The 25,750-nt window shown below is 37.8% G+C and overlaps 1 protein-coding gene across 1 annotated transcript in view; it reads right to left on the reverse strand.

The window, feature by feature from the left end:
* The window catches only part of oxsr1b (oxidative stress responsive kinase 1b), a 38,146-nt gene extending 13,158 nt beyond the window's left edge, over positions 1-24,988 (reverse strand). The window contains 4 exon segments of the mRNA XM_028434665.1: positions 562-703; positions 8,128-8,236; positions 14,936-15,048; positions 24,510-24,988. Coding sequence (XP_028290466.1) covers positions 562-703; positions 8,128-8,236; positions 14,936-15,048; positions 24,510-24,579 — 434 coding nt within the window. The 5' untranslated portion in view covers positions 24,580-24,988.
* Positions 24,989-25,750: the final 762 nt, after the last annotated feature.

Here is a 25,750-nt window from a genome sequence, read left to right on the forward strand (position 1 = left end):
ATTTAAAAGCACTGGTTATCACTAAATCTAGCCACTATAATAGTAAAATCACCTTTTGTATGCACTGGTTAAAGTGTATTATCTTGTGGTCTCAGATTCCAATGACATTTTTAGCTGCAAACAGAGCAGTCAGCACATTTCCATGGTGTAGTTATTAATCTGATAAAGAACCACTGCACTGTAGATGCTAAGTTTATCCTGCTTAGTTCATGATAGTTATGAGTGAATGGGAAATTGATTTCTATAATTGGTCAGTATTTGATGAGAAGAAGTGACAAACATTGTCAAACAACACAATAAAAACTCAAAAATAATGAGGCTCAAAATATTATCAACAATTAAAAGTACTACTTCTGAGTGACGATATCTCCCAAAAATGTAAGAATAAATAATCAGCAAACACATGAACTTGTGTCAGCAAATAAATGCATGTTGGAGTCAGCTTCCTTTAGTTAGACTTTTTCTGCATGAAGCCCGAAGGTAAAGTCCAACAAGGCTTCTGTACTTTCTATTATTATCTATTATTGTTGTTTGAGTGAAGACAACCACACATTTGCTTACCTGTGGATCTGCCCATTTTTGTGTAGGTACTCCAGGCCCTCGAGCACATCTTTCAACACAGTGGCTATGCTGGCTTCATCCAGGACGCCCGTCTTGTGTTCACCTCTTGAGATGATATGCTTGATCACATCCAGTACTGAACCTGTGAGTAAGGAGATAAAGGTTATGTTGCCACGCCTCTTATCGGTAGTGATTTAATAAAAAACAAGAAATACATCAAAGGGGATCATTTCTCAATAAAATATCTAGGGAAGCAAAATTCAGATTCTAATTAAAATCTAAACATTCTGCAATTAAGTCAAATATCCTTAAGGACAAACCTTTTCCACAGCTGCCTATAATAAGCCTCAACATGTTGGCGACTCACAAATAATACCAGTTGTCAGGAAATAATCTTAATGGATTGGCTTTTTTTTTAAAGGGGATTTATTTCACATTCTTAACTAATTGCAACATGTTTGAAAAGGTGAACATTTTACTCAGGCTGTGTTCGAAATCGCATACTAACTTGCTACTCATACTAAGTCTGACGTCAAAATGCGTATGTAGTGCGATCACATTACATAGTATGCAAAGACTGAGTACACAAGAAATATCAGTATGTATACTATATCGGGACAAGTATGCACGATGGGCACACTAGTCATACTCAACTGTCCCATGATGCATTACGAGTGGAATGTAAAATCATCTTGGGACGGGCTTCAAGCAAAAAATCAAACATCTTCTTTTCAAAACAAAAGCTTCTCTTTTTGTCTTCCATTAGTTTTTTAACACTTTTGTAAATAGAGCTCTTGCTTTGAAATGAACCACAAATTCGGTCAGTAGCACAATGTCAGTTGTCCGAAAATCTCAGAAATGTCGGCATGAAATGTGTTTCCCTGAGTTTTATAGACTTGGCCACTTTCTTGCTTAAAATACTTTCAGGACTTTCAAAGGTGGGGAATCAATGGAGATATTTAACCTCAGTGCGGTTCCAGTTATTGTCGTTGTAGGTTCGAAATGCATTCATACTATATTTATACAGTAGACATATATACTCATTGAGTGAGTAATGTATAGCACGTTAGTATGCAATTTCGAACACAGCAGCAATTTGGTTTCTGACTCGTCCTTCCAGGTTGATGGTGGGCAATGAATCCAGAGTGGGTGGAAAATATCAGGCAGAAAAATTTTGTCCCGAAATTTTTAAAATATTCATGGGAAAAGATATTCAGTTTGCTATTCCCACATGACCACATATTAAGAGAACACTGGGTACAAAGCAGAAAAGCCAATAGTACAACATTTGACTGACAAGCTTTTTTGTGCAGCAGTTCGACACAAACATTACACTGCATCTGTACCAGCCCTCCCATCGCACATCCCTTTAGCAGCAGCAGTGTCTGAAAACAAAACCTGGAAACGGCTCCTTTCAAGCTCCAAACAAAGCTTCACGACACAATTCCAGGATTGGATTGATTGTGCTTTAGAAATCGGGCCAAACTGTAAGGCTGCAAGGATATTTATTTGATCATTTCAGGATGTCCTCACCTACAACACTGTCAGAATCACCCAGAAAGGCCAGCAATGATGAGCCACCTGAGACTAGACAGCGTTATTGCAGTCTTTTAGAGCTCGACAAGACAGAGAGGAGAGTAAGACAGGAGTGTGGGAGAGAGACAGTGGGTTCAACGGGTTCTTCACACCAAGACAGAATAACATTCAGCTCTGAGGGAACGAGACAAATCATTTTAAAGAAGGGATCGAAAAGAAAGGAGGGAAAAAAAAGTGTGAGATTTGAGCAAGTAAGATAATGGACGTGCATCCAAGCATGGATTTGAGTGAATTGGCAAAAGAGAAGAGAGCTTATGTAGAAGTGCCGCCTGTATCTCTCATGTGACAGCTCTTTGAAGCTCATTGAGAAAAGACACCAGCCAGGTACTTTTTTGTTTTCTTTCTCCTCTATTTCACATGCAACCACTTTCTTTTCCCAGGATTTCTGTGCTTAACTTTACTTTCCTGCCTGAAGATGTTGGAGCAGGAGAAAAGATGAGACGTGACAAGTGGCAAAAGGGAAGTGTGAGAGAGGAGGCAGAAAAATTCAAATCAAACGAGTTTCTAACGAACAGGCAAATAAGCAAGACATCATAAGAAAGTAACCAAACACGCAACATCATGCAGTTTTTAGTTAATATTATCAAGCATTTTTACATAGCAGAGAGGTTATTTGCCATTTTTTTTGGCAGATAAAGTGAATTCTTGTTTGTATATTCTGCACATAGAACAGCTAACCACATCCCAACAATGAGAGAAAAACTGGATATTCAGCAAATGAACAGTATACAATATTTTCTATTACGTCTTACCAAATTTTAATTTAATTTGAATAAAAAAATGTTTTCATTATGGGCGGGGCTCCTGGAGTGGTTAAGACACGTCCATTCTATACTATAAAATCTCCAAGTAATCTATGCAGCGCTAACTATTTACTCAATACTCACTATACCTCTCTATTCACTCCCACAGATAGCAAGGTCCACAGGTGCTAGTTCTTATAGCAGGGGCGGGGCCAGCAGTGCTAGTTTGTGACGCAAGATGGTCCAATGACTTCACAGACTCTTGTTCGAGGTCAATAACAAAATTCAATTGTAATAACCGGGTTTCAACCCATAGAGGGCAGTCACTTACATTTCTCCAAAAAAATATGCCAAATTGAAATACTTGAACTAAAATGTTGAGAGTGGGACCAGGATCATCAACAGAAGTACTTAATACCCAAATACATTTGTTTTCAGAAGAAAAAAGGGTTTTGGAGTTTAATTACTTTTTAATGGACGAGGCAAGCAACATCGGCTATTAGCTAGCTTGACATAGGCTTAAATCCAGGCCGCTGCCTTTCAGAGTATAAGACTTGCTTTTGTGTAGCCACAGTCTGGTGGAAAGTGTGGTACGGGATGGATTACATTTAAGCTCTAGGATGGATTGTGATTCATGTTTTGTGCTTGGGTTTTACTGCTAAAGAAGATTTAGAAATGTACCCACTTATTGGTTGTTTCTTCCTATCAAAGCTCAAGACAATTTGTGGAAGATTAAAGTGAACCCTTAAAAACCCACAAACCAATAATGCTAAAACAATCATGTAAATTACAACTTTTAAATTACGTTTTCTTGCTCCGGCATTAAAAATTGACTAATTACGTCCTTAATGATTATTTCAGCACCTCAGCCAAAGGGAGCCAAATCTATCTAGAAAGGGAAATGTGTTGCACAGTAAATGCTAGGCTAGAACACTGACAAAGCAAATAGTACAAAAAAAAAAGCTATTAAGGGAGGACAAATTTGCAGCAAGATGCAGTCTTTGGAGAATCTGTGAAAGCAAGTCCTGTCAGCTTCATTTCGATTCACCTGATTGAGGTCTTCCTGCCTCATTAACCTGTTTCAGCTACTCGATTTGGAATGACAGGATTACAGCGCAATGTTTCTTTTGACATGGGAAAGAGAGAGCAAGTCACACCTGTTGGAATTGCCAGGACAGGTTCGCCCAAAACCCGCAGGGTAAAAAGAGCTGAGAATTCCTGGAAGGATTAAAGTTCAAGGCCAAGGAAAATACAAATATCTTTAATATCTTATCTCTATTTCAATTTAACTATAACAACAAAATATCCTGGTATGTTGGGCTCTACATTAAAACACAACAGGATACCACAGTGATATTCTTACAGATGCCAGTAGATGAGAACTTCAGCAGCAAGGAAGAGGTTGGGGGGGGGGGTAATGGAAAAAGCCAATCTAACATAAAAGAAGAAGAGTGAGGGCGGAGCAAGGATGTGTAATAACATGTGAGGTTTTGGCAGGTGCTGAATGAAAAAACAATCAAAACCTCTAAAAGTTGCACATTTTACACACAGTAGAACAAAATCACCTTGGCTTTTATAATATAATGCAACTACACACTATATCAAAGCTTCCCTGGAAGCATTTTGGCAGATGTTTTGCACTACAGGTGACAAATCCTTTGGCTTCAATCTTCAAATAAAAAGTCAACAACACTGTGGACAAGTGCTTCTTGAGAAGCATTCGAAATGAACTTGGGGTATTGCTGCACAGTAATCTTCTGAGAACACATTCCTGTGCTTGCTTTGGCATGACTCATCTACCGCCCATGTGGCTTTCTGTTGACATCCCTGCAATGTGAATGCATTTAGTGACAGGTTGTGTGGCTCTCTATTGAAACAGTTGTTGACATGTCACATTCATGAACAGGAATTTCCAGATATGCTCCCAGCTTGGAGTAAATGCACTTTAACACTCTGCTCTATGGTTTTTTGGTGCTCAGATTTGCAAAAGAAAAGACTAAAGCTCTTTTCTTGGAGTGCTTGGCTTCTCCTTTTCCTATATGGAGTAGGCAAAGACTAAATTATCTATCATGTATTGAATTGTTGCAGTGTGAAAGACAGCCATATATTCATTTAGAGCAACAAAATAATAAGACTGTATATCAAATTCTTACATTTTCTTCTAAACACATTAAATAGGTCATAAATGCATTCCTTAAAACAAACAAAACAAACAAAGCCATTCAACCATTTAGAATGTAAGTGTGAAGCATGGCTTCACAAACTGCTTTTCAAATGTCTGTGTTCTGGATTTAATGGGTGGGTCAGAAATCATGGCCGCATTACGAGCCATCATTTGCATAAACCCGTCCCTGCTGCTGAAGCACACTAAACTTCCGCAGGCCTTGTGGGCACAATTCGCCCCCTAGCCAAAAAAAAACCACATATTCAAACTCTGGGGGAATAAAACGTGTCCGCTGGTGCCACATTTTCTATGAAATAAGCACTTTTATACACCGCAATTTTGTTTTTCACATCTAGCGAGCGCAGTTTTGACTCAACACGGGAGCAATATTCGGACTCTGGCAGAGCAGACCTTTCCGCTGACACCTCATTTGGCCCGATCCAAGCATTTTTGAAAGCACTATCTAAGCTGGAGCTGCTTTCACATTGTTCTTTCCCATAGACACAGTACACTCCCGTAGGGTTAATATACGGAAGTGGCGTCCTATCCGCACGTGGGCGTTGTTTCAGCGCCTCTAACTGACACACCCCCACGCATTTAAGACCTGAGAAAAGTGCTTGTTTTTCCATGATTTTGAGGAGGACCCTGTCCAAGATGAAGGCCATCTTGATCAATGAGTCCCATCCACTCCAAGAAGTGCTCGTCAACCACAGGAGCACCTTCAGCACCAGGCTGATCCCATCACGGTGCTCCACAGGAAATAATTCCTGCCTGTGGTGATCAAACTCTAAATGCATCTCTGTAACCTGACAGCTTTGATCATTGTATATACAGTATTTGTATTTTATTGTATATTTGTATTATTGATCTTATTTTATTATATTTTATTTTTTACTACCGTAATGTGTGCACTTGTATTTAATCCTTATTTAATTACGTCTTGTACTTAATTATGTATGTTTTTCTCTCTCTCTTTCTTTGTTTAGCGTTCATTTTTTTATTTGTGATATTTTGCTGAATGGCTGTAACACAAGTAATTTCCCCCTGGAATAAATAAAGTAATTATTCTGATTACAACTCCATCTGTATTCCATGTCTTTTTACCAATTTTCTTCATAAATTTTTTATTTTTGAAACAATAACATGGACCAGAAAAAAAAATTCCTGTTGCTTAATAAACTGATAAATCGGAAAATTTTAGCAATACATGGACGCATCCATACAATAGTAAAACAATGTGAGAAAATCTGTTGTGTATCAATTGCTAATAATGAACAATTACCAAATTATTAACTGATCCAATTATTGTTATAGTTGTGACGGATAATTATACAACAGTAAGAGAAGGATGTGAGATAGTTTGCAGATGTTTTGTTCATTTCATGCAACTGTTGTGTATTACTGTTGAGTGTAGACATGTTATGATTAGCTTCATGCTAAACCCAACCAAAAAAGATGGTAAATGGCAAGAATTACATACAGTAGTACTAGTTCGTATTATTCCATATCAAAAACATTTTGAGCAAACAAATACATTTTAAGGAATTAATTCTGCATCTCAATTATATGTCAAAGAGTTTCCACATCTGTAGATTTCATACAGAAAGAAAATCTTCAGCTTTAAAAAAATGGAAGCAGAGAATGGAAAGCTCTGCCCCATGGAAGGACGTTCTATCAGCTCGGCCTCATTTGAGGCTAAGCTTCTTGGCACGTCACCAAGGCTTTCATTTAATTTACCCAACACAATAAAACTCCACATTAAGTGCTTCTGTTTAAGAAGAGGGGAAGGAGAGAAGGCATCTAATGTGGTTTCTGCTCCTGCTGTGAGGCAGGCCGTCTGCTCGTGAGCGTCGCTTGGTGGGCACAGTGCCTCCCCACAGCTCAGTGGCTGATACTAATGACATGAGATTCTAAAAAGAGTGTCAGGCATGCCAGCAGCAGGGTACTGTCTGAAACAGTGTAGGGATTGTTACATGTATTTGGTTGTTTAAAAGTGTTTTATTCCTGAAATTAATAAACAGATGCTCATAATTATCAGACTGCAGCTTGAATAAGAACCTCTGCATAGAAATGTAGCATTAATTAGAAATGAACTTGACAGCTTGTTTTTTGTTCACACACACACCATGCATTAGTATTATTTAGTAGAATTGTTGAAGAAAATTTGAGCCGAGCCACAAAATCAGATCCAGATGCAATTGTTAAAATCTGAGGAGTTTTTTCACCATGGTGGTCTTGCTATCATGCTGCTCTCAATAGTTAATTGCACTGCTGCCATATGGATGCCATGAACCCAGCCCGTGGGCTGTTATTACTGCTGCCCTGTCATTAAGCTCCTGCACTGTGCAGAGTTAAACCCCCGGAAAGAGCAGCAGCTCACAGGAAGACAGTGAGAATAGACCTCATTCTCATACTCATAAAACCGGAGTTATGTAAATAACCTAAAGTTCTATCTCATAATATGATGTCTCACTATGGGATGTGGTAGCTCCCATATTGCAGACATCAAACGAAGACCAGCCCGCAGGGCAGAGGTCTGTAAACATTAGGACAGTAAAACCGCACGTGCCATGCACGAAACATTGCGCACTGTGCTTTGTTCGCCTTGGCCTGTTACGAACGAACAACCACACCCTCCGTGCGCCATGAAGCACGGGGCTCAGACCGTGTGAGACCTGGTGTGGTCCACAAAAAAGCAAGTAAATCCAAAATCCTCAACGTCTGTTGACGGAGGCTAAAAAAGATCCGCCTGTGGACAGTTGAACAGGTATAAAAGACGCGAGATATGCTTAAGAGTGAGAAGAGATGTTTGAATGATGTGTGCCCGTCCGCCTCCTCCTCCTCTTATAGGAGGTGGGAGTGTCCCTGGCGGCCGAACACGTTTCACCAGCCAATCAAGATTGGCAGATTGAGAAAAATGCTTCTGAGGCCTGCAAATGAGAGTGCATCCCCATAGTGAGACATCTCACGAAATATTATGAAATAGAACTGTATTGTATTCATATATCACTATGAATTAATTACAAGTATAAGCCTTTGATTAAAGAAAGTATGTGCACTTACCTCCACTAAGCAGCTTCATCACGAGCCACAGCTCATCTTTGACCACAAAGGAGGTGTAGTAAGACACAATGTTGGGATGATGGCACTGGCTCATGGCCTGAATCTCTTTCTGTTAAAGGAAGAAAAGAAAAATTAAACACAAACACTTTCCTGACAAACTTAGTGTTTGATAAGGATGGTATCACACCATCATCACACCATATTTTAATGAAAAGAAATTAAGATTTATTGCATTTTTATCAATGAGTTTTAAGGAGCAATAGAGCACATTGCTTTGAAATATAGTGTACAGTAGCCTACAGTGTTACAGTGCAGGCGGAAACTAAAGTAGCTGGGTGACGCACATAGTCTATTATGTCTCATTAATTACATTCTTAAAATAACTAAAAATGAAAGTATTTAGTAATTGTAGTAAGTGACCTGCGATTCTGCATTTATTCATCTCTATTCTACACTTGATTCACCTACTGTACATACTGTACTTAACAATAAGCAGAGTGACGACTCTGTAAAGCTGTCAGACCACATCAACTCTAGCCTACTTTTCATCACAAGGTGTTAACATGTGGAACAATGTTTGCATCACACCTAATATGTTGTAACCCATCTACATTTCTGAGACAAATCTGGTGAGGAAGAGAATGCCGGAGCTGAAATGTTCCCCACTATTGCAGTTAGAGATGATAAAATTTAATTAAGTTAAGTGGTTGATTTGATGCAAAAGCATCCTGAACAATTAGTTAAATTATCCACATTACCCATGAGGTCAAACTACAATATCTCCAAACAATGCAAGTGAAAAACTTATAAAGTCACATCCTTGTTATTCTTATTGCAACAATTAGAGGCCGACTGATAAATCAGTGCGTCAGATTCTGTTACTTTCTGCACTATAACCTTTCACCTTTGAATCAGCAATTTGGCAGTAATGGTTACATATTAACAACACTGGGAGAAGCGCACTAGTTAATTCTTTTGTTGTTTGTTTTATGCTTTATATTTGTATTTACGCTGTATTTTGGAAATACAGTTTGCACGTTTGCCTTTTTAAAAAATAAAAATTCAGAGGCTTTACAGTCCTTATGTTGACAGTGTTACTAATCAAAGTTCCTTATTTTAATTTAGTAGTGTTTTCCTTCCTTGTCTTGACTCATATTTTGGTTATAAGAATTTGTCTTAACGTACAGTATACAGTATATCCCATTTAAATCAATGCTCTTATTTCATTTTTTGGCCGATACATCTGTTATCAGCAGATACATCAGATATCAGCTTTTTAAAACCCCAATATTTTAGCCCTAATATGTCGGACCATACCGGAATCATTATTTGTCATGGCTAGTTGAAAATATTTGAATGCAGAAAGGAATAAAGTTCAATCAGGCATGTTGCATAGCAAGTAGTACAGGTAATCAGATCCAGTATCAGTGTTTGTGTCAGCTGTGTTTGCAGTGAGAGGGTTTTTAATGTAGTTATGGATTTTGCATTTAAACCCATGACGGGTTCTCCGCAGACCTTAACAATGAAGCTAAATTAATTTGTTAGCCATCGATCAATAGTTCCTTGTTTGTCAGGAGGTAAACAAACACGGGCCAATACAAGATCAGCATAATGCTTAGTTCACACAATAGCACAAGTATAGCTGCACAGTCATCACTATTGAGCCTGTGGCCTTTAGTTTAGACCTCCAACAAGATATACTACAGCTGGGGAGTGACACTGTAATGTCTTTAGACATAAGCACGTTAAGCATATAGTGAGTCATAATAAGGGTTTATAAAGAGCCAAACTGCATATAATAAAGTCACTAGACAAGGGTCACCAACTCGGTGCCCGCTGGCCCCAGGTAGCCCGCATGGACCATGTGAGGTGCCCTCAGGAGCTCTAGTCACAATGAGCTCCATCTAAAATCTGATTTACTTTCTAGGATTCAAACTCACAAGGATAAATACATATGACAGATGTAATTAGTACTATTCGAGTTAAACATTGCTAATATAGTTTTTGTAGTAAATTAACCATCTTCAAATGTTTATTTTCACTGAAACATTGGGACAAATGTTTTTAAGTGTTACAGGTATTTGGTGCATGGTCAGTGGTATGATATATAATCATATATTTTCAAAAATGCAAGTTTGATTTTCATAAAATATGACAATTATAAAATTTTACATGTTTCACGATTAGTTAAAAGTGGTTTGTTAGTGGCTAGTAAAATAGGAACATCTATGAAATGTAATGAAAATGAAACAATTACATGAATTAGGATAAATAAAGTGTTTCATGTTGAAACCTCAACAATTCCAACCAAAGTTAAGTTACTGCTAGCTTTCCTTATTCTCTTACCCTCTACTTAATGTGAAACCATAAAATTTTAGTATTTAGGTGCTTTTCTAACTGGTAGCCCTTAGGACTACAGGTGACCTCTGCACTAGACTATGAATAGTGTTCAATTTGTGTTCAAGTGCACACAGGCATTGGAGTTCAACATTTAAAGTGTCAAAGTTGCCTGAGAGAAGTGAAGTTAACTGTTGACCAACAGGTGAACCAATAAATGGCTGGCACTGAAGAGCATTTGCAGTTGCGAGACCGACTGGAGCAAACGGTGGTACAATTGCTGAATTAGTGCAATTTGTTTGTAGAATTTGGAGAGTTTTTATCTCAAACCCTGATTGCCCCTAAGAAGCTGACAAGAGAACTCTTGGAATAGTGCCAGCTTGAGAACTAAAGCTACTTTAGTTGTTGAACTGAAGCTTAATAAAAGTATGAATGCAACCCTGAGAACCAAACATTGAATGAATAAGTGGGACTGTGCTTGTTGATGCTGATAGGGACAATGAAAGACTGTCTTGTACTGATTTTGCTTATCTGAAGACTGATGATGCTACTAAAGGCTCTCAATGGGTTAAAACATGAGAGCAACAATGTGTGTCACAACAGCTGTCAAAGATTAGTGAAATCTTTGATCCAGAGCATTGTAGCACCAAACCAAATGTGAGCCACACCCAATCGAGTTGTTTTGGAGCCTCCAACTGTCAAATAACTTCTGTTGGACCAGACAGCATAGTGATGTCAGACATCTTCCTCATCACTACATGGAGAATAATAACAATTCAACCTGCTGGTGGAGAAGGAGATTTAGTGGAGCCGAGCCCCTCCTTCTGTTAACAGGTTACCACAACTCTGTGGGCAGTGGTAACCCCAGAGGAGGAAAAACAATGGGATAACAGGGAGGATATCGCCGCTCGACAGTTGGCAGGTTTCCCTCATCTTTTGTAGCAGACAGTGAAATTGAGAGGCGCTCTTTGTTGTGAGGATTAGGTCAACAAGAATGTACAATACAGGAAACATGCTTATCTCTCATCATATGCCATTTACAACGCTTCAGCTTAAGGTTCCACATGAGATCATCTAATGCCAATTCTAAAAACAACTTTCTGAACATTTGATTAGATACGCCTTTGTTCTGAGTGGACTACAGGTTAATATGCTTGAATAACTGCATACCGATTGAGAAACTTGGGGACCTAAGGAATTAGAGGTAGTGGCAGTAAAACAGCCAGATTTTACTGAGTGTCCAAGCTGCCATTACCTCACAAAGCCATCTGTTCCAAAATGAGTTTCCCCCAAGACCCTGATTAGTGTTGTAAGATGCAAGTGTCTGAGCATTTAGGATGAAGTGTTTGTGTTCACCTGTGTGGCCTGCAATTTACAAATGCTATGCTGTGACCATCTGTGCTTTATGCATGAGCTTCATGTTATTTGCATAACACACATCTGCATTCTAGCTGCTTTTGTACAACCTGGAACATCCCCAACAAGAGCAAAATGTTAAATGGTAAAGCTCGCCAAAAAGCAGGTTTACATTATGTTACCCTAACACAGCTCCTAAAAAAGAAAATTTTACAAATGTAAGCAAAACTGAAACGAGGATGTCCCACGATACTACTACTTAAAAGCAAAAATAAAACAAACAAAAAAATGGAAAAAGTATAAACACTTTGGATCTGTGATTGGAGATGTTGCCACTCTGCTAAACAAAAATGGTGGTGAATAAGTCAGATTATTGTTGGGATTTGTGCAACTGCAAAGAGCATTTTGCAGATTGTCACAGTAAGTTTAAAGTAGGGTGGCCGAATATATTCGGTGACCGAATTTTGCAAAAAAAAAGCCACATTCGGCCTTTGGTTTAGTGAGATAAAAGCAAGGCCGAATAGTAGCGTGTGACGCAATGACGCAATCAAACAATGACCAGTGATTTTGAGTCGGAAAAGTGTGTGCGCGTTGCTGCAGGAGCACAGCAGCAGCATATGGCGTTAATTTAGTGCCAAAAACCCAAGCGCATAACAACTGTCATCGCGCATAGTTAGACCACTTTCTGCGCACGTGGTGCCTTTCTGCTCGCTCGCTGTCTCGGTCTGTGCGCTTCTGTGATCTCTCTGCGGGCGGTGGTGATGAGTTTTGGCACTTTGGGGGCAGGCATTGCATAGACGGTCCCTCCTTTCTGATTGGTCATTTTAAACATGTCTACAAATGTATTCTAGGCTATTTATGCACTATTAAACAAAAAGTGAAAAACTTAACCGCATTCGATATTCGGTATTCGGCCAAACGTTTATATTTTATTTGGCTTTGGCCACAAATTTCCATTTTCGGTGCATCCCTAGTTTAAAGAGCGTTTGCATGTTCATCTTGAATGTGCTTGGATTTTGCACTAAGAAAGAACTTCCCCCAATGGAGGATCAATAAACTTGATTAAAAACTTTTTCCATAGCTCCCTTTATGATAATAATGTCATTCACAGTTCACTACTCTCTTGCCCCCACACATTAGTGTATATAAAGATGCAGACTGTACCTTGGCACTTAATCACAACTGCACTAACGGTAGCAAAGATGCCATTCAGATCACAGGTCGTTCATTGGGTTTAGTGACTGCCGAAGAACAACTGAGCAGGCCAACAGAAAACTATTCAAATTACCACATTGTTGACAAAAAGAAAACCCTCTAACACAAGATCAATCACTTTTTCATGCAAACAAACAAAAAATAATAATGTAATAGAAAAAAGTCAAGTTTTATTAGTCATTCGGTTTTGCACTTTAAAATTTTAAACAAGTCTGCTCCAAAATGTATCAAAAGAAAACTACAGCTGACTCATTTATCAACAACTACTACTGTAAAATATTACATAATCTTGTGAAGACATATTCTGGTAGAAAATTGTTACTTCAAAAGCTAAGATGTGTACTGTTAAATATAACATAACTGCAACCAGATGGTATGCAAATATTAAAGTCACTTAATTAATATAGGAAATGTGATATTCCAAATTAGCATTAGTATTGTGCACATTTATTAAGGTCACAATAAACTGGAACAATGGTGTGGCTGAAAAAAAAAAAAAAATCCTAAGGAAGTAGGCTGGTCCAACTGCGTTGCACTTTTCTAAATTAGCCATTATCTATTTCATATTTGCTCCATCCGAAGACCTTGAAGCTAAGCGAAAAATAAACGCCTTATTGTCCCAGATTGAATACAGTGTTGGGTCATATCCAACTGGTGCCACAGGATCGCACTGACGACAGGCAAACACAGAGACACCACTATGGAGCCATTGTTACGTCATTATCAGTTACTCAGAGCACGCACACACACACACTTACTATGACTGAATCCCCCTGCAGCACACATACATACACACGCAGAAGAAAACAAAAATTCAAAGAGTGTTATTGTGCAAAGTTATTGCAAATATAACAATCACAGGGACAGTAAAACAGCCAAGAGTTCAGATCACAAAAAACCTCTATTATAACAACTGGAAAACGTTGACATCAATCTCCTGTATTTGAGCTAATTACAAAATGCTGCTCCAAGAAAGTCTCCGGCTAATGACTTATTTTTGCCTTCCTGAAATCAACAAATGTCACACAAGATCAAGACCTGCAACCTTTTTTAAGCTTCCCTCTATCTACTTTGAAGCAACTGTTTGACTGACTACCAACACTTCGTGGAATTGTGGGGGAAACCACAGACAGGAAATTTGATCTAGTAGTCTCCATGTGACCGCCTGCTCCCAGAATCAAGCAGGAACATTCCCCCTGGTTCATCCTCCACAATTGGGGTGCTGTGGCAACATTCCTATCCTGTGTAGTGTTGCCACAAAGTAGTGATCAACCTGCCAACAATCTCAAGCAAGTATCTTGAGCCTTCACACAGATAGACTTTCAAAATGTTGATCTACTACAAGTGAGTTTAATGAGGAATTGAAAAAGGTGGAAAACACAACCATAAAACCCAAACACTGATTGAGTTAAGGCAATGAGCTGCTGATAAATCAATGTGCTTTTTTTGAACAAAACAAGAAGCATGACCAAGTACTTGATTATTTCCAAAGCATAATAACTCAACATAATCCTTCCACCATCTCATATGAATTGTGCGCCAAACATCAGGTAGTAAGCTGAGCTGCTGTGGAAGACTAAACTGAGGGTCTAACGACAAAATGGAGCCTTCAGGAAAATGTCCCGTGGTGGCAGTAATAGTTTCCTGGCAGTTAGTGGAGCTCCTTCCTATAAGAACAAGAAGAATTGTGTTTGAAGTGACAGGGATGATTAGAAGAAGACATGAAGAGAACCAGTAATACAAAGCAGAGGTGGATTTAACTCCAAACATGTGTGTACACAATAGAGCCAGAGCCTCAAATGAAGCCTCTGGCAGCAGGTGAGTAGCAGCCGCTTCCCTCATGTGATAACTGGGTTAAAACAATAATGTTTCATTGACTTAGCAATACAGTAAGTCTTACCAGAAGTTCGTCCATGCTAGTTTGGCACTTCTCTAGGTTAATGCGCTTGATGGCCACCTTCTCCTTGCGTGGTATACAGTAGGCTGCTTGAACCACTGCAGTGGCCCCACTGCCTGGAACAGACAGGAAAACAATTAATGAACATCTTATTAAATATATATCATTTCATTTTTTATTCATAAAAGCTTAGCCTCGTTGAAAGATAGATAAACAGAAGGTAGAACTAACAACCTCCTTGAGATATTCCTGAACTTTTGCAGCCGTCAATTAGGGAATCAGAAAAAAAACAAGTTTAAAATGTTTAAATTGTCGTAACCATCTTAATGTAAAAATAATATTCATGGTACCGGGTAGATGGTGTAAAAATAAATGATAATGTCCAACTCTTTTTGATCTGACAATCATCATAATATCCGATACAACAATGCACTAAATGGTTCTGGCAGGAGAGCGAGGCAAGATTCAACCTCTGGCTGTGCAATGAATCGAAATTTGATTACGATTTCGATTATTACACCCAACGATTACAAAAATAACAATCAAGTAAAAAATGACAGAAAAAAAAAAATATATATATATATATATATACACATATTTATTGGGTTTGATGAAGACCTTGAAGGATTTTATTCATGTTTAAGGAAAATATTTTACATTGTTTTGTACAAAAAATAAATCACTTTTTGGTCGACAAATAATAGTTTTTGTAATTTTTTCTATAATTCAACCTTTTAAAGAAGTTGAGTAAGATGTAAAATATATTGAAATGTCCATGACAGAGCAAATCCTTGCACTTCATGAACTTTTAGTGACCTGTAGATATGAAATTGGCATTTACAGCTCAACCTTAATTTCTTCTAGGAACTTAATCATAGCTAAAAGGTGAAATCTGTCACTATAAGGCACGTTATATGAAACCCACTAAAACACAGAATACAATAATCCTATTAACGTGAATCTGGCAGCATTGAGATTATTCTAAATATGAATGCTGATTCATAGTTTCCTGGTATCAAGTCAAGATACTCCACAGTAGAAGTAGTCCAGTTGTTCCCACATCGTTGGGTGAGAATTAATCACCCTTACTGATCGAATTTTAATGCCATCCACGCACAGACATTTGTGTACACACAGCTGCTTCTACAAACTCTCTGGTGGCTAAGTCACGCTGATCAAAGCAGGAGTCAAAACCACTGCTGGCAAGACCCACCAGTGATTGACTAGTGAGTTTGTTCAGCCTTCACTGGGCCGTTTCCAACCTCTGGCTACTTCAGCTCTCAGCTTTGTCCAAATATTAACAAAGTGCTCATTGTTTGTTTGGGGTTTTAACTGAATCACTAATGTTGGGATGGTTTTACTTTTTAAGGGTTATACTGGAATAAAAACGTCTCCATTACTTTGAATAAAAAAAAATATAGCATTCCCTGAGAAGCTAACCAGTAGGGATGTGATTCTTTGGGATGTCTCACGATTCGATTCCGAATCTTAGGGTCACGATTTGATTCAAAATCGATTCTTGATTCAAAAATTGATGCAATGCATAGTGTGTTAAGGCAAATTATGGCATCAAAACAATACAGTGTGTATAAGATCATTTTTAAAAAAAAAACTGTTTTTTGTGTTTCTACTTGTATCGTTTGACTTGCAACAAAAATAAATAGAAATAAAAAAAAAAAAAACTAAGAATACATTTTTTTTTTTTTTTTAAGTTTATGAATCAATTCAGAATTGTGGATAATTAGAATCGCGATTCTTATGTGAACTGATTTTTTTTTCCTCCCCACCCCTACTAGCCAGTGGTAATCTACAGTAGCTGTGGGCTGGATCTTTTTTACTTTTAACCTGCATTTAAGGAATTTAATAAAGCAGAAAAACATGTAATGAAAGCTACAGACTGAAAGTAAACTTAACCTCTAACTCTTTTAAATAATTCAATAACGATGCAATTTCCTTGTAATTTCTTTTTTTTTTCCCTTCTTTTTTTTATGAGTTTGTGCAAGTTAAAACGTGAGTGGATTGTTCTCAGAGGTGGATATTCAAAAATGTGCGCTCAAGTGTGAGTACTGTTAATTTAGATTAACATACGACTCAAGTAAAATGAAAAAGTACGGCAGTTCTACAAATAGTTACTCGAGTAATAGCATTTAGGTATTCAGTGAAAAAACTGAATGAGTAACTGGTGAGAAACGTCTTGTTTATTTTCTAATCACAGCGTGAACAAAAATATAAACTAAGAATATACAAATCCACTCCTAGACTCCCTCCTGCTGCCTCCATTCTTCATGATGAAAACCTCCTCACTGTCCCCAGGACCAAGCACAAAACCTGGGGGGGACAGAGCTTTCTCTGTCGCTGCCCCCACTCTCTGGAACTCCCTCCCAAGTCACATCCGCAACTGCACCGACCTCCCATCTTTCAAATCACTTCTCAAAACTCACCTGTTTCACTCAGCTTTGAACATTTAACCACCCAGACTCATGTATTTGTTCTTTTTTCTGATTCATATTTTCTTTAATCACTGTACTTAATGTTGATGTTATGCTGTAAAGTGTCAGCGAGTGTCTTGAAAAGCGTTTTAAATAAAATGTGTTAATATTATTATTATAAATTCACATATAGCCCAACAATATTAGGTTAACAAAAACATTAATACATTAAATCCTAATAAAATAAAATAAAAAATTGTGGCAAATTCAGCCAAAAGAAATTGTCTTAAATGAATTATCTTTACACTCTTGAAACAGCACAACAGGCTCAGCTGGCAGAGGTTAGATAGAAAAACAGGACCAAAACAATTACCACACACTGTGTGTGCGCTTACGAGGAAGGTAAAATTATCCTTTTCCTCACAAACTCTTCTCCCTCCCTCCACTACCCACCCTCAATACCTAACAAACCTCTGGAGAATGTCCAGCCCTGGCCGAGCATTACAGGGCCAGTATCCTTGTACACAGTAGGATGGTAATTCCACCACATCAACAAACAGCCAGTTGTCAGGGGTGCGTTGGACAGGTTGGGGAGTGTGTGGGTGGGGGGAGCGGGGGTTTACAGAGATCAGACAGTGGAAAAAAATGGAAGAAGACCATTGAGTTTGCAAAGTCAATGTGTGTCCAGTATCTAAATATGTTGGCGAGTACAACTACCATTTTATTACGACACGAATAACGACAGTGTGGGCCTCACAGATCAATCGATTGGAAGGTATTTATTCTGAAAAGAGGAGAATTTAGAATTTACTCACAAACAAATGTCAAAGCTTGAAATTGCCGCTTGCAAGATTGTTTTTGACTCCATTACAAACAATGGTTTCGTTGACAAATGGTCATGTGACTTGAACTTCGGAAAAGTTTCGGGCATTGCATTGTGGGATATGGAGTCCCGTAGACTAATGCAACAACAGCATCACAGCAGAAATGTTTCTTTAAGAAGTGTTTCTATTGATTTCCCCATGTTCTGGGATCACTCCGCAAGACTTTAAATTTCAGCCATATTGGGATGTTTCTGTGGAAAACCACAATATCAACATCAGCCATTGTTTGGCACAACTTTCAATCATTGAAAACACCAGAAATGTCACTTTGGCAGTGTTTTTTGGGGTACACTGGCATCAGTATTGGATGACAAAGACTTTTGGATGAAATACAGAAACCATTTTAAAAAATGTTTCGTCGTTGTCCCTAGCAGCTTTAAAACAGTGATACCCAACTAGTGATAAAGGAAACATTTATATATTTATTTCCAAGTAAATGATTGTTTTTCATAGTCCTTCTAGAGTTTCCTATGCCATTAATTTGGAGTATTGCTTTAGTTTAGTCTTTTTCAGTGGCCTATAAATTCAAAAACACTTAACTATGTATTTCATTTATATCGACTTTTAGCAAAGTATCAGGGTCTTTCTGGTACGAGATTAATAACCAAGTAAGATATGATTCAAATAGAGGCTGTATGCTTGTAGCTTGTCCTGACTAATCTTAATCGCAAAACCAGAAAGATCACATGTCACAAAAGAGCTAACTCCAAAATAACAAAAAACTGAGATCTTGGGCAAGCACAGGGCTGCAGGGCATCATCAAAATTGATTTGTGACACAAAAGAAAACGCCCTTCACATTTTCAACTACTTTCTGTTCTACTCTGTGTTAGCGTTTTCTATTTTAGAGAAAAAACTTGATACTTGATACTACTTAAATTAACCTGCTGCAGCCAACAATGAGGAATGTTAAATGACTCAGAAAAGGAGGCTTCATGCTTGGTTAATTACTTGCGTTTCATAATAGACATGAATGTAGGAAGTTGACTCAGATGGGCAAAAATTTTCAAAGTAAAATTTAGTCGGTGAATTTTTTTTTCTAACTTTTCCACTTACTCTACAATACTTTCTTCTCAGCTCAGAGGCAAATACATTTTATTAAAATTCTTTTTCCCCCCTTTTTATGATTATTTATCTTTTTATTTTCTAGTATTTATTCCAAACATCAGTTTTTGTATTTTATTTAAAGCCATGTGTTAAACAGCTTCGACAGCAAATAATACAAACCAAATCTCACATGGTTGGAGACTATCTAATCACTTCAGATGTAAAATATTGTCAAAACAATTGTGATCTTTGAGAAAAGCAGCCAGTGTTTTCTGTAAGCATGTTTCCTCAAAACAAGCCACCATAGACATGGGAACTCATGCGTGCTTTACACAACCAGGCTATTTATGAATGGGATATATCGAATTTATGAATGGGATCTATTTTGGGAAGAAACTATTCTGAAATCTTGATATATATCGTGATATTTTTTTTGCACCCTAGAGCTAACATATATAAGTATGTGAAGTCTACATTACATTTTTTAAAAAATCAAAATATAGCCAGGAGAACAATTATGTATACAAGTCAGTCTATTTATACATGTTTAGAGCCTATTCAAGCTTTAGACAAAGCATTAAGTGGGTTAAAACCTGTCTAAATAGCAAGTTCATTATAGACACTGTAGAGCTCTCCAAAAACACACACATAAAAATAAGTAACAAAGCCAGAACAAGAACCAATTTGCTGTGGCAAAGCAATATTCCCATTCGACGCAGGTAAAGAATTGCTTTATATCTACTTAGTGCAATAAAAGCACTGATGCTAACAAACGTTATGTTCTTTGGTTGTTTCACAGTTTAGAACAAAGCGACTGGGGGAGTGAAGGGATTTCCAGTGTCATGTGCTCCTCGATGAGCTATGACCAGTAGAGTGATGGCTCAGTTTGCCTTCCTTCCTTTACCAGGCCTGTTCGGTGCCTGACGTCAGTTGTAATTTATTACATTTCCATTCCTCACATTTTTCAAGAGTAAAACATGAACCAGCAACCACACAGGCAGCCCCAGTCTTTAGGAGAGGAGTCTTCGATAGCGGCAACCACAAAGGCGGACAGCTCAACATTTTATTTCCGCATTGTCGGACAAATAAAGATGTATCTTAAAAATATCTTAAAAAGTCGGATTTTTTTTTTTAAATGAATTATTTCAGAAAGGAAAAACAAAGGCTCAGGGAGGTCCAGCAGAGCAGAAAGTTTCCAGTCCAGATTTGCCAATGATCCAAAGTATGGTCAGACTGGGAGCTGTGCTATTTTCCAGTGCGTGTTGTCCAGTGTGATCCAGTGCTCGGCGAGGTGAAAGGAGAGGGTGTGAGCCATGTAACAACACATCCTCTTTCCCAAGGGAAGTTACCAAAACAATAGCTCAGTTGGCCATGCTGGGTGTGCGGAGCCATCCTCCACACACACCAGGCCTTGAGCGAGCGGGATCAGCTCCCTGGAAAGAAACAGTTTACACAGATCCGACCTAATAGTTTCTATTACAGTCGGGGGGGGAAAGGTCGCTTTGGGTCTGGGAGCCTGGCTGGCTCCTGCTGTTATGAGATGAAACATTTTAGCCATGCTAATTGCTACTGCATGCTCCAGGGGACCGAAAACAGCTGGTTCGTCTCTAGATTGTTTCTCAAAATAAGATATTTTTTATTTACAATTAATCAATAGGAGACCATATCTTATTTTATTAATGGTTATGATTTTTCCCATCCCCTAATAAAATAAGCACTGATGAAACAGACAGGCACTTTACACAAGCTGGACACGTACAATATTTTACTTTGAATGAACTATTAAAAAGACATGTTATTCAGACACTATTAGTGCAGGGCTGATATGGAGGAGTGACTTACAGGATGAGTAGGTAATTTACTGCATTTTTCCCATGACCAACACCACGTCCGATACCTTATGATAAGCAAGTTTTACTTTTCTAAAATAAAACAAAAATAAACAAAAGGAAATCTTTTTGTCGGGAGCAACAACTAAGGGAAAAAAAATCTGCAACTCACTCTCGTTTCATGCTATATGCATTTTTGATTATATAATTAGCTGTGGATGGGGCCATTGATTTTCGTGCATAATGCATCATAGATGAAAATTATAGAATTAAGTTCCTAAAAGGGAAAACTTTTATGAAACGCAAAGCACCCTTGCCACCTACATGTTTTAGGAGAATCTTGTTTATTTTCACCCTAATTTCTCCATTAAATGGGTGGTTAAATGTGTAGCAAGGGTTTGGAAGCAGAAATTTAAACAGACTTTTATATTTAGTGTAAATACTTGCAAGATTTTGCAGTCCTGTGCAATCTTGTGAGATTGAGTGGACCATTTATACTTCTGAATTTAGCAGATTTAACTTCTTTAATCCCCAGTAGGCCTTTTTGGCATGATTTGGGAATTTTTTAGTATGCCAGTAATTAAATGCAACAAATAAAAGCCAATAAAACTGAAATAATATGGAACTTCCCAAATTCCTAAAACAGAAATTCGAAACATTTGACACGTGAAATCTGAGGCCCAGTGTGGGCAATTGCTATAAAAAATAGGATACTAATCATTAAAAGCCTGGACTTTCTAAAGAATAAATCCTTGTTCTGATGAAGTAGGAAAATGCAGTGTAACTTCTACGAGTGGAGAGAGAAAGCTCCACAGCAGTGCTGAACAGAAGCAGATGTGACACAGGAACACTTTTCCTGTTGAACATGAGCTCACAGGGAGCGTGAGGACAAAGCCTCTCTTATGCTCATTTGGATGGTGTGTAGTAGGTAAACCTGATCTTTACCATCCATATACACATACACTTTGAAATCAGCTTTAGCAACTTCATGAAACAACAGGAGGAAATCAGGCTAACTGCGCAATCAATATCCCAAGCTAGGTTGTTAATCATGGTCCGTTGGTCTAAACCAAAGAAACTCGAGCATGCTGAAGCTTGATCCTCCTAAAGGTCTCACCGGTTTTCAACCTGTGTGGCTAAGTTTGTGTGTAAAACTGCAGAAAAATGCAACAGAACAGGTTCCTATACAAGAGGGTCTTTATCTCTGTGTGCATGCTTAATAGCCGGGTGTTATCTTGCAGGGTGCCTCTACAGAAAGCTTCCAAGAAACTGAAAAGAAATGCAGAGATAATGTAAGTTGACTTCAACTCTTTGGAAACCTATATACAGATAGGGTGATTTAGGGCCTGCAAAGGGAAAAGCATATAAACCGGCAGATTCCCTGAGGAAACATGCATCACTCAGTCTAAGTAAACCAGAGGCACCAACTAACTGATTTGAAGGAACAATGCGTTGCTTATGTGCTGCTTGCCCACTTTTTTTTTTCATCCCTTCTTAACAAAGTCAACCAAAGAAAGGTAGGGTAGGTCAGGCCAGCTATTTATGGTGGGACATTTCAAGACTTCACAAGCAAAGGCTGTCATTCCTCCGGCGGAGCCAACCTGGAAGACATCCTCTCTGGCTTAACCCCGCACAGGAAAAGGTGCAACATACCTCCAGCTACACTGCAGGGCTTACAGTTTACAGTGCTGCTTTCTTTCACTTAACAAAAAAATAAATACACGTAACAGGTTTAAATCCCTACCACAGTCACACACAGCATCGCTGATAATATTACACGTCACAGTAAATCCTTTCCAGATTTCTGTCATCAGAAACTATTTAATCCTCTTCATCACACACATGCATAATGAGGAACATTCAAGCAGAAAACTGCTCAACGCAAAAAAAAAAAAAATCCTTCTCTGAAAATATAATCCTTGAACAGAAACAGTGAAAATTACTTAATCTAATCTAAGTAATGCCCTGTGCCCCCGTATGAGGAACATTACACTGCTCCGTCCACACTATTGACCCCCCAGTCACCTTTTATGTTGTGCAAATATTTTACTACTAGGTCATGAACTTTGAGAAATAACTGCAAAAACGGAATCTTAGATGTAACTTTTCAAAAAAAGGTGCTTTTCACAAGTTGGCAGGGTAAGGAGTCAGTTTATCCCGGAGGAATAGGTGGTTCAAGGATCCAAGATGGCTTTCCTTTAAATAATTATATTAACTAGTCACATCCAACTGGAAGAGGGAGGCGTGGCATCCTCCAGGATAGCACGTCTGACATCAGCACAAGAGTGGAATAATATAATAAGGTTATAATAGAGTTTAAGGGCCCGAAAACACAAAGTATAAGATACATTTTTGTTTCTATAGTATAGGAGAATATTTTTGTTTATTTTGTTGTTAATTACACAAAAACTTAGAGCCTGACCGATTATTAAGTGTTGACAGGGCTGATTATAGTTTGTCGGACTCCAATATGTAACTGATGTATTAATTAACAGTATTGATTTCAAATAAACATTATTTTTTATTATTGATTATTGAATGTCTATTATAGTGGATAATCAATTGTATACTTATTGCCATTGTATTCCAGAAATAGAGTTTGCACAAGTTTATATTTTCTTATTTATCAGTGGCTTTATAGTCCTAATGTTAACAATGTAACATAATCACGTGCCTTATTATAATCTGGTATTGTTCTGCTTCTTGGTCTTTAATCATATTTTGGGTATTATAACAATTTGTCCATGTGTACATTATATATCCTGTTTATATGAATGTTCTTTTTAAAAATTAAAAATTAAAATAAAAAAAAATATATAATATAAAATATATAATAACATTATAGATATCAGCCCTAAAAATATAATATGTGTCAGGCTCTACAAAACATATAATTGTATAAGTATTTTGTTAAACTTAAAATCTTAAGCCAATGAGTACAGTTTAATGACAGCTTTGCATAAGTGGTATTTTTTTATTCATTTATTTAGTGAACATTTCTTCTAAATTAAATATAAAGCACGTTTGTCACAGTTATCTTACAGTAAATATTTCTAGTTGGGTGACAAATGGCTCATTAGTTTCTAGTAAGTAAGTAGATAGTCTGTCAAGAGGAGAGTGTGACATTCGTTTAAAACTTCAGCATCGCCCTGGTGGACGGGGTAAGTTTGACTATAGCTCCACGTAATGCACCGCCCGCCGAAAGGAAGTCGAGCTTTAGAAACAAAACGAACTCAGCCCCGCTCCAGAGAAAGAGGATGCCTTCTACTCGTTAAACATTTTATAAGATGTTAACACATCTTCGTGTTGTTTCCATATTGCCCGTGTGAATGTGTGACAAAAGAAAAAAAATGCCATTAACACAGCCGTAACGCTAACCGGCTACGTACCAATCACCTCGTGTAGCTCATAATCATCTTTGTTGATAGTCCATGGTTGAGAGCTCGGGTCCTCCGACATGGCTGAGCCGTCTGCGGGGAGCCGGTGAACCTAGAGGCTGGAAAGGACTGAAAGTAATCCAAACAGGACCAACAGGGGCAACACTTCGCTTCTTGGCGGATCCTGCAGCACTCCTGTCATTCCCAAAGTTTGACACTAGCCTCGCGGACCCGCCTACCGCATTCCTGCTGAGTGAGGGTGGGCACTGCGGGCGGCCATGTTGAGTGAGGTCAACTGCAGCAACGCTCTAAAGCTTCCACTTTGGATGCTACACGTTGAAAATTCACTTAAATGTATTGCCAAAGTCACACTGTAAGCTATTTCTACACAAACGCTCACATATCGTTTACTAGCTTTATCTTAAACATGATTAAAAGCTGTTATTACGTCCTGAAGAGAACAGTTCCGCCACACCGACAATGGCGGGATGCTATTGGACGGTTTCTGTTCCGCAGCGTCTCATAGACCCGCCCCCTCCCTAAACATGTTTATTGATACTTACATTAATGTATCTGTTTTATTTCGAACAAATGCAATAATACTAACACATTATTACTATAAACAAATTATATATTATCTGTATATAAATATGTTATGTTATTGTACTTTTTAATACATCATAATTTACAAAAACCGACCGACACGAGGACAGAACATGTCTTATCACATTAAACAATTGCACAATAATAGCAATAAATCAAATAAGAAAGCCCATTTTAAATGTTCAATTTTGTAATTGTTCTTTGCGTTTCAGTATTACCAGAAAAAGCGTTATTTGTCCTTTATTTATTGAATTTTAATTATAAATTAATATAATTTACAAATACAATTTATTGTTGTGTGCACGCGATTTAATATGCAGAAGCATTTGTACAATCTGCACAGGTTGTGTATATTGAGTACACTGTTGCACAAAGTCTGTGCATGATTTGTGGAGGTAATACATGAATATGATTGCTTTATAAGTGGGTGCACGTGTGCATAGTATACGTATTTAAAGTCATTTTGTTCTCTAATTTTCTATTTTTATTATTATATGGATCGCCCTGGATCTGAAATAAAATAAAATACAATAATTGGATAAATAAGGAACAGAAAGTCAAATAAGAGGATGTAAACCTTAAAAAAAAATATAAAATAAAATAATAATTGATATAAACATTATTAGGCGTTTTAAGGTGTGTATAAATAC

Source organism: Gouania willdenowi, chromosome 20 (assembly GCF_900634775.1).
Source record: "Gouania willdenowi chromosome 20, fGouWil2.1, whole genome shotgun sequence".
Lineage (NCBI taxonomy): Eukaryota > Metazoa > Chordata > Actinopteri > Blenniiformes > Gobiesocidae > Gouania > Gouania willdenowi.